This window comes from Drosophila tropicalis, unplaced genomic scaffold (assembly GCF_018151085.1).
Source record: "Drosophila tropicalis isolate 14030-0801.00 unplaced genomic scaffold, ASM1815108v1 contig_201, whole genome shotgun sequence".
Taxonomy (NCBI): domain Eukaryota; kingdom Metazoa; phylum Arthropoda; class Insecta; order Diptera; family Drosophilidae; genus Drosophila; species Drosophila tropicalis.
The window spans coordinates 40,825-50,539 of NW_027172650.1; the positions used below are offsets into that span (position 1 = coordinate 40,825).

General features: G+C 33.9%; 5 protein-coding genes across 6 annotated transcripts; 3 read left to right on the forward strand and 2 right to left on the reverse strand.

Moving 5' to 3' along the window:
* The first annotated feature begins 99 nt into the window (after positions 1-99).
* On the forward strand, positions 100-424 carry LOC137572111 (bomanin Short 3-like). The gene is made up of 2 exons (XM_068283895.1): positions 100-238; positions 297-424. The coding sequence occupies exons 1-2, from the start codon at positions 187-189 to the stop codon at positions 365-367; spliced, it is 123 nt and encodes a 40-aa protein (XP_068139996.1). The 5' UTR covers positions 100-186; the 3' UTR covers positions 368-424.
* Positions 425-642: 218 nt separating this feature from the next.
* On the reverse strand, positions 643-1,080 carry BomT2 (Bomanin Tailed 2). Its single transcript, XM_068283894.1, has 2 exons — positions 955-1,080; positions 643-877 (listed from the first exon to the last, which is right to left on the reverse strand). Exons 1-2 carry the CDS (start codon positions 1,016-1,018, stop codon positions 702-704), a joined length of 240 nt encoding a protein of 79 aa, XP_068139995.1. The 5' UTR covers positions 1,019-1,080; the 3' UTR covers positions 643-701.
* A 275-nt stretch (positions 1,081-1,355) lies between these two features.
* Positions 1,356-3,157, forward strand: LOC137572108 (protein rolling stone-like). Its single transcript, XM_068283892.1, has 4 exons — positions 1,356-2,387; positions 2,443-2,544; positions 2,613-2,802; positions 2,867-3,157. Exons 1-4 carry the CDS (start codon positions 2,066-2,068, stop codon positions 3,042-3,044), a joined length of 792 nt encoding a protein of 263 aa, XP_068139993.1. The 5' UTR covers positions 1,356-2,065; the 3' UTR covers positions 3,045-3,157.
* Positions 3,158-3,316: 159 nt separating this feature from the next.
* Positions 3,317-5,146, reverse strand: alien (COP9 signalosome complex subunit 2 alien). The gene is made up of 6 exons (XM_068283890.1): positions 5,008-5,146; positions 4,700-4,894; positions 4,507-4,632; positions 3,960-4,441; positions 3,563-3,895; positions 3,317-3,504 (listed from the first exon to the last, which is right to left on the reverse strand). The coding sequence occupies exons 1-6, from the start codon at positions 5,059-5,061 to the stop codon at positions 3,360-3,362; spliced, it is 1,335 nt and encodes a 444-aa protein (XP_068139991.1). The 5' UTR covers positions 5,062-5,146; the 3' UTR covers positions 3,317-3,359.
* Positions 5,147-5,498: 352 nt separating this feature from the next.
* On the forward strand, positions 5,499-7,438 carry LOC137572097 (UPF0585 protein CG18661). Of its 2 annotated transcripts, none has more exons than XM_068283880.1 (2): positions 5,499-5,583; positions 5,703-7,438. In XM_068283880.1, the coding sequence occupies exons 1-2, from the start codon at positions 5,579-5,581 to the stop codon at positions 6,334-6,336; spliced, it is 639 nt and encodes a 212-aa protein (XP_068139981.1). In that variant the 5' UTR covers positions 5,499-5,578; the 3' UTR covers positions 6,337-7,438. The 2 variants fall into 2 exon arrangements, with proteins under 2 accessions (XP_068139981.1, XP_068139980.1); XM_068283879.1 differs by having other exon boundaries at positions 5,527-5,583; positions 5,655-7,438.
* The last annotated feature ends 2,277 nt before the right edge of the window (positions 7,439-9,715 follow it).

A 9,715-nucleotide genomic window follows, 5' to 3' on the forward strand; every position in this document is an offset into this window, starting at 1 on the left:
TTGCAGTTTTTTTTTTTTAAAGGTGGCGCAGTCTAGAGGCGCATATAGAGATTCAGATAGAGAGAGAACAGAAAAATGATAAGCATATGCATTCCTCTTGCACACAGTCTATAAAAGCCGGCTGCAAGTCCGTTTCATACTTTAGTTAATATCAGCTACTTGGACCAAACAACAACTACAAAGAACATGAAATGGTTGTCGATTGCTTTTATTATGGGCCTGTTAGCTCTGGCTAGTGGTAAGTCACATGATATCTTTACGATGTCTCCGAATTACCATGGATGTTCTTTCAACAGCCCAGCCACTGCATTCAGGCAATGTCATCATCCTCATGCCCTGCAGAGAGTGCAACATACGCGGAGTTTAATTTAACAAACAGTTCAAAATGATACAACAAATAAATGTTTAATATTTTATTAATATATATTATCGTGATTGGTTTATTTGTGTTGCAAAATTCTGGGTCTTATGGATTGGGATAAGCAATAGAAATGAACATGAAATATTTTTAAAAATTAAATCATCCAAATTATAAAAATTTTTTTAAGGTAATACCGATCTGACCTTAATTATTTGTAGCTTTTATATAAATTATATATTATAAACTGAATAATAAAATATAAACTGCCGGATCGATCTCCGTTTTCGTGCTCATAAATTACAGTCTTCTTTATTCATTTAATAATTTGTTGTGATTTTATTTAAATATGCAGACAACTAACTATATAATATAAAAGGCCAAAAGCCACAGCTCCTTGGGTTAGACTGGAACAGGACATTGAGCCAGAGACTTTGGGAGGAATAACAATGGAATCATCATTATCAGGCCTATTGCAATCTATGCATTGGCCATTAATGTAGACTTTGCCCGGTTCGGCTGTAATTGTTACGAATTCGAAAATATATACAAATAAATAAGAGAATTCCGACAAATTGTACGTTGGATCAACTTACCAAAGCTCACAGTTAAAACGCTTAGAAGCAACAAAAGCGTCAAAGTAATTTCTTTTGAATTCATTTTCTATTCGCAGATTCAAACAAAACTGGCACTGAATGAGAAATTGTCGTTTATTTTATACACCGCTGGGGAACTTCTCTTTGTTGAGAAATTAAAAACTCAGAGAGGGATTGGAATTGCCCAAAGTAATCAGAGTAATCTGTATTAGAATCGCAGTTCAGACAAAGGTCAAAGCACATCCCAGCAAAACAAATACATTTGAAATTCGATTTCTGTGTAATTTTCTATATATTATATAGTATTTGTGCATATTCTATATGTGAAATATATAAAACAATCCAGAAGGCCGGACTAGCTTCGGAGCCGCGACTAAGTTTTCAAACCCTTGCAACTTAATCTTCTTCTATCGTTAAAATGCAAGGCAAATATTTTGATCAACTATAGGACAAAGCCACTCCGAATTTTAAGTAAGTTGATTTTAAATTCTTCTAGCCGAGCAGTTCTAAATAAGCAATTGAACTTGTTAAACCATTCCATCGGATTTTCCCACTCATAATTTTCATTTACATTTAGGTTTAAGGTCAAACTGTTATCAAGACAAGGTAAAATGCTTTAATTATTTTTAAATAGTTTGTTACCTTTCATAAACTTAAGACAACAACACGTTACCGCTGGCTATAAGAAGTCGTCTCTCCGTGCTGATCAAGAGTATACATTTACACCTTCGTAAATGATAAAAAATCTCTGTAGAAAAAGTAAAGAATTAATGTTTTACTAATATACGAAGCATCTGTAAATTGATACAACCTGATTAGCACCCGCTCAAAGGTAATTTTCTGCATTCTTCACGTAACAAAATCGACTAATAATTCAGGTATTGGACTGGTTTTGCCCTTTACGCTTTTATCTGAATGTCGTGGGAATCGCACCATTACTTGTAAATGGTTTTAACGGTTCACAATGTGATAAGAACTTCTCAGATAATTCTAAATTATCAAATCAAACCCGATTAGAAAGAAATTTGTAGTTACTATGACCACCTGCAAACCATACGGCGTCACTTTACGTTGAAATCTTGCCGCAACCAGCAGTTCAGGCATATTTAAAATGATGGAGAATAATAATGACACCTGTTGCCAGATCTTTGGAAAGGAATTTCAACGCTCGAAATTCTCACTTTATCATGAAGAACGGGGTGTATTTTGTCGTTCACAATGGCAACAAGGAGATCGTTCTATTTTATGGTTGATCTATCGTTGGCTTTTCGCTGCATTTTTCGGTATTTGTATGATAATGAGCGTAGTAGAAACATTTTATGGCGGTCGTTGGTTTATTTATCTCACCGATTGGGGTTTCACACTGTGTACCTATACTGCCATATATGGAGCAGTAATTACAACAATTTACTACTTTCGACCTTTCTATTTTGGTAAGTAAACAAATCGAATTTTGAAAGAAATTTAATGAGAATCTTTGTCTTTTAGCTCCTAACAGTTGTGCACTGAAAATTTATTGGGCTTCTCATTTTACAAGCACAGTGCTGGCTTTTATGATAACATTGGTATTCTGGTCAGCAGTCTATCCCTGTGAGTACAAATACCCCCATTTTTCCTCTTATCATTTGTTTTGACTGATATTTCTTCCACTATTTTAGCATTGCCCGATGATATGGGTGATGATGTCTATAGCTTCTTGGAACATGCTTCCAATTCGGTTCTCATGTTGCTCGATCTTTTCATGGTTGCCTATCCCGCGAGATTGATGCATTTGATTTATCCTGTCATTGTACTTACTATTTATTGTTTATTCTCCCTAATCTATTACTGTACTGGCGGAACGGATATGTAAGACACTTAAGAGTGATCTTTTTCTTAGCATTGAATACTTCTACTTCTATTTATTTTTCAGTTTGGGTAATCATTTCATTTATGAAATTTTGGATTGGGAAAAACCCGGATTAGCCATTGGAAGCATATGCGGTTGTTTGATACTTGTCATCTGTCTGAGCACTTTGGTATTTTGGTTGTACAGATTTCGGATATGGATGCATAAAAGTTGTGTGAAACCAAAAATGGAAATGCGATGAAATTAAAGATTTCATTTAAGCGCACACCCGAAAACAACGCTCCTTAGAAGAAGTATTATTTAAGTAAAGAATGATTGTTAAATTAATAAAAAGGAAAATGAATTCTCCTACTATTTCGATATCCAGTTTCTATAGCTACTTGAAATAAAATCAATTACTAAATTATTTTAAACTATTTAAAAATATAGTTAAACTCAACGAATAGACCTTGCCAATTAGACTCTAATAGTAAAAGGGATCCATTAAATTGTTTAAATAATAACTCTGACGAATACTTTTGCGACTTGAATAACTTTATGTCGATTAAGCAGAATATTAAGCCATTTTTTGAACAACAGCAAATTGCAGTGATTGGATTTGGTTGGACCATTTCTCCAGGGCATTATAACGGGCAGCATTGCTATTAACTTTATCCAATTGAAGGACTTGATTGACCTGATCAATGCGACCTTTAATAGTGCTGTTAAAACAGAGAATTAATTTGAATTTGTTTAGTTTGCAGAATTAATGGAACTTACTCATCGAGTATGCAAGACACTAAAAGACTTTCCACTTCAGCTGGTTCTATGTTTAGGGCATTAGCTATGAAGGGTATGGCTATGTTCTTGTATGGCCTAATTAATTTGATCAGAACCTGAGTGCGTATGTTACGCAATAAATCTTCAATATGCTCTCGTATAAATTGATCTGCCATTATGTTGCTGCGATGTTGACGTAAAATGGTTTCAAATTCATTGATATCATTATTTTGATACGAGTTAACCAGATTAGTCATGGCCAAAATTTCTGGATCATTCTTATAGGGTTTAGCTTCCTGCGAATCAAAGGGATTAATACCCGATTTCATTAGCCTAAAAAAAGTCAAGGAACATAATGTCACATTAAAAAATTTGAACTAGAGTTTATGCCACTTACATATTGGCTAAAACTAAATATTTAAGGCAAGTCGTGCGCCTAGGTGAGCCGCTTTCATCGTAGTTTTTAAATGCCTCGAAGAAATCGGTGTGAGCCTTTTCGAATTCACCCTCACTCAAATGCATTTTGCCGCCGCATTCACGAATAACACCCATGATCAGGGGATGGGGTATAGCCGATTTAATGTGCAAAGATTGCTCATACAGAGCCTTCAGTTTCTTATTATTCTTCTGAACAGTATACATTTGTATTTCCAATGCATAGATCTCGAGCAATTGGGTACCCTTCTTAAGATCATCCTCACCATCATCGGTTTGACAACTTTGATGCAATTGTTTGAGTATTTTTTGCAACTTCGTAAAATCACTGCGATCAAAATATAGTTTACCCAATTTGGTATTTGTTTTGAACCACAAACGATCATTTTTGGCATCACGTAAAGCATCCAAAGTTGTCTCATAGAAATTTTGTAGCAGGGCCATCTGAGAAGAAATTTGAAAAGTTTTATCCTAGGATTAGATTAAGTCTAGTAGTTATCAGCGCTTACATTCTTTGATGTCGATATGTAGTCCAATATGGAATTAATGCTTTTCTCCGAGTGGTTCCTAGTCACAGCGCTCTTAATGTAGGTAAGCAATTGCTTGTAGCGCACCATCATTTCATCAAAGTTACACTGCCGATCAAGATAAGACCAGTTAATTAAAAATAAAAAATAATGTTTTTCTTCACTTTTTCCTTACCAATCTAAAATTAATTTTTATCATTTGCTTTAATGCCTTGAAGCCCCATTCTCCCTTTTCGCCATTCTCTAGATCGAGAACCTTTTGAAAACTGGCCAATGCGGCTTTTGGTTCTTCCTCCTTTAGGGCTTTGCTGTTATAGTACTGATTCTCTAGATCTACATCCGGTTCCGAGTTGCTATCCTCCGAATATTCCTGAAATACACAAAGGTATAGAATACAAAAGAGCCGCAACAATTACAACAACAAACAAAACAAAGCCTGGCGAATTTGTAATGTATCTTAATTGCATACAAATAAATACCTACCAAGCCATAATCCTCATCATCGTCGCACATGAAATCATCATCATTGTCAGACATTTTGCCAGTACTTTTATTATTATTTTTTATTTAGGAAGAAAAAACGCCGACAATTTGCAAAACACTAGAGATGTACGATATTTCGATTAGAGTTTCAAAATAATCGATTGTCCGTCCATTAATCGATTGAAAAATATCGATAGTTTTACAATGTATCGGGAAAACCATCGATACTATAGGAAAATCAAAATTTAAATTTATCTTTCAAAGTATACATTTCCAGAATTCCAATGAAAAGAAAATGTTGTATTTGGTAATGGTATATTTAGCTGTATAATTTGGCGTCACAATGAATAGTAATTTCTGCAATATTAAAAATCAAAATAAGTAAATAAAACAACATTTTTATAAACTACTACATGTTTCATAAAATCAAACCTCCCCCGCGACACGACATTGATAACTCAAAACTATCGATTCGGTTTAAGGCCCTTAGAACGGAACTTGTTTTGGGAACCATTTCAGTGTCTTATCAGTTGTTTATTTTTATTTTTTATTATATATTTTTGAGCTGATAATGAGGTGATTAAATAATACATATATATTTCATTTTGGTTTCCGTTTATGATTTCATCAAGTGTATTTTCATACAGTCTCACACAGACATTTAAACGTCTCTTACATATTTCTTGTCGTCTCAGCGCTGGCGGCAACAGCAAACTCTATTATCCCTCGGCTGATAGGAACTCTCAGCCCATTGCGGACGCGCTCCTCGCTCAAATTGATAGACAGACGCTAAATTTGAATCTATTGGAAATTGCATCAGGATCGGGTCAACATACTAGCTACTTGGCTGCCCTTTTACCAAACATTATCTTTCAGCCCACGGAGTACGATAAAGGTCTGTTTTCTTCAATTACCGCCTATGTTGAGGATTCCGTTACGGGTAATATTAATCCTCCCATCCACGTGGACATTTCTCAAGATGTAAAGCAATGGAAGGTTCAGTTGCCAACTAGTTCATACGATTACATGTTCAACTCGAATATGATGCATATAAGTCCTTGGACCTGTTCCATAGGATTATTTAGAGCAGCTGGCGAACTGCTTAAGCCTGGAGGAAAGTTATTTACCTATGGACCGTATGCTAAAGATGGTGTCTTAACCCCACAAAGCAATGTCGACTTTGATCAAGGACTTAAAAGACGTGATCCCTCTTGGGGTGTCAGGGACATTAGAGATCTAAAGGAGCTAGCCGAAGCAAATGGTTTGAAATTGGAAAAATTGGTAGATATGCCGTCGAATAATAAGTTTTTAACTTGGCTTAAATTGTGAACTCAAAACGATGATACACAATCTTTATCATCTTTCTCTTTAAGACTTCGAATACTGTATAATGTGTTGGCTTAAGATTTGTATATTTATTCCCTTTACCAACTTAATTAACTTAAATGAATATTCTGGTAGAACTTAGTTCTTATCCTTTCTTATTCTTTTTTCTCTAATTCAATATCAATTGAAAAAATGTATGCCATATAAGGAATATCCTAGTAGGGCATATTTGATCTTATAGATCGTTTCTTATGGTTAATTCGCTAGCTTAACGAATCCACACGAATTTTGTTCTTTTAATTTCCAAAAGATTTAAGTTTATAATTTTCTTTTTCCTTACCCATTTTTCCATTCATTGAGCTTTTAGTTAGCTATATTCTCCTTCTACTTCTTGCACTGTTGATTGATCATCTTTTGCGTCAAGCGTTATAAATAATTTTGAAAACAGGATTTTATTTTCTCCTTTAACTCGATTATATATGCAAGGTTAAAATCTTCATGATCTTTGCTTTAAAAAAACATTATTTTAATGAGGAATTTGTAAAGCTTCCTCATGTTTGGCGATAAGTAATTATGTATTTACTATTCTGCTTTACTATTTCTGTTAATGAAGGATTAGGAGTTGGTCGTAATATCTCTATCTAATCTTTCATTATTCTTTCTTTTAAATTTTTTGATTTCTTTCGTATGATTTGAATATGTGATCGTTTCTCTTCTTCCTCTATATTCACAACCTTTCAATTTTTGAGATTTTGTAATATAGTGTAGTTTATATTCCGTTGTTTGGTGAGGGTGCTTGGTATCAGGTTTTTTCCATCATTTTGAAGAGCTGGTCAAGTTTCAAGTTACTCCCCAGCAATCAACCGAAAACAGTTGGCAAAATTTACTTGATAGCATTAAATTTGTTTAAAAAAAAATTGTCTTTTCTGCAACCCCGAAAATACTGAAACACATTAACCTGAAAAATAAGTTAATCAAATAAAGAATAATTATTGCAATAGATTTTTGTATATTATTTTGTGTTACTTCTATATTTAAGGATTAACCAAAAACAATGTAAACTGAACTTAAGTAAGAAATAAATTGTAAATTTTTCAGAATGACAGATGATTGTATATCTATTAATATAAGACGTGGTTAAGGGAAATGATAATAATTTCTTATAGTAAGCATTGACTAAATATTCGTATTGGGAACAGAATAAGTTATTATATTTTGATTGATCATAATGGATGTGAAAAATATCTCAGACAAAGGAATTCTGCGATGGATTAACAGATTACTAAATGTAAGATATCGAAAATTGGAGGATCTTTGCACTGGTGTCGCATATTGTCAACTTTTGCTTCTACTTCGATCTGATGTCATCAATATAGAAAAAGTAAAAATAAATGCTGTAATTGACGATGAGTACAAAGAGAATTTCCAAGTACTTCAGACGGCGTTTAAACGAATGGGTATTGCAATGCAGATACCCATAGATAAACTTATTACAGGACGATATAAAGAAAGTCAGGATTTCGCGCGATGGTTTCAAAACTTTTTTGTAACCAACCAAGAACTTGTCGCATGTGATGCTGATGATGAAAATGAAACCGAATTGCGGCATTCCAGATACAAAACTAAAAATTTAGATGCCATGGCAAAAAAACGTTGCAGGAAGTTAGTGCAAGATTCCAAAGCAGAAAATTCCAAACAAGGGGGCGAAATCCAGGCAGCAACTTGGAATGTTTTAATCGAAACTGTTGAGGGTTTAACCATGAAAGAACAATCCGTGAAAGATCTTGAAAACGAAACTGTACCAAAGGCATATAAGGAGCCTAAAAAGAAGTTGGTGGTACTTACTAAAAGTGAACTACTACCAGATCCTAATTTTCAACACTCGCAATCGAAATCTTTGAAAATTCCTAAAGATATCATGCCATCTTTAAGACGGATAAAAAATGCCGAGACGCAATGCGATGATCATGGTAATGGGAAATTTTTGAAAGATTCTAAAGCTCTTTTTAAATTTGAATTGGAAGACAATCAGTGTGAGCCAAACTTTTGGCAAAAGGTCTACGGATGCGGTTCAATACACATATCAATGCATTCCTCAATTGACAGTGCAATTTTCCAGAAATTTATCATTTCTATTGACGGATCTCTGACAGAGAAAATTCATCTTATGCTTAAAACAGGACGAAAAAATAAGTCTAACAAATCAAATGAAAGTCGTAGAGATGTGCAAATTAATTCAGAAATTGCTTTAAAACCAGGTAGAAATAAGTCATTGGAGTCTAATGAACAAAATGTGAAAGGATCTTCGGAAATAATTAATAGAGCAACTACCGAGGAAATAGCTGGTTTACTATACAATTTTGTTGCTCTAGAAAAGGATATAGACAATTATTGTGAAAAGATTCTGCGCCTTAATGGTGCATGGAAATGCCTCTTGAATAACCCACATTATTTGAGCGAAAGTGACACGGCTGAACCATCTCCCAGAAAGGTCCAGGATGAACAAGAAGATAAATGATGATAAGCCGTCCCTCATTTGCATATTGATATATATTTGTTAAAAAGTAATTTATGTTAATTTATATGTAAAAGTTATATAAAGAAATGTTAAGACATGAAAGATCCTTTTCATATAGGCTTTAAAATTTTAAGCTAACTGGTTTGGCTAGTTAGCTAAGCGAACTTGACATTTTATAAGTAATATCCTGTAATCCTGTAAGTGAACTTTTGACGAATTGTTGGTTGAGATCAACTGATATAATCAAATTCTAGAAAGTGATTGATCTAGAAAGTAATTGAGAAAGTGGAGATGAAAGAATTATTTTGCATAGCAATTACTTTGAATAACTCGAGAGTCTTTTGAAGGATCAGATCGATTGCTGTGCCAGACAACACCTTAATACAAGGACTATCATCTGGATGGACGTACGAGTCTGGACAAACCCCCAAAATGTTAATATTTTTTCATCTTTTTATTCCCCCGATTGTCAATCAAATGGCTCCAAGAAAAGTTACTGATTTTCTTAAGCCTAATTTCTTAATATTTTAATTCGACACCTCCGTTATTGTTAGGCTTTATATATTAACTTGTATATAGTAGTTAATCTAGTTCTTGTGTAGCGGTTTCACTTTGACAAAGAACAGAAATCTTGACCTAACCCAAATCTTGTGACTAGGAATGTGGATTATTTACACTGATTACACTTAGATAAGATCGATAGCACTTCGTTTAGGGGTCATAAATTTTATAGACTCCATTAGTATAAACTAGGCCAAGTGGTCAATGCAGTGGTAACCTTGAAAAGTAAATTGATAATTTCAGATTAGAGTGACTATAAAAAGCAGCGATCGAAAATGAGAATGAATCAATTAAAGTTGCAAC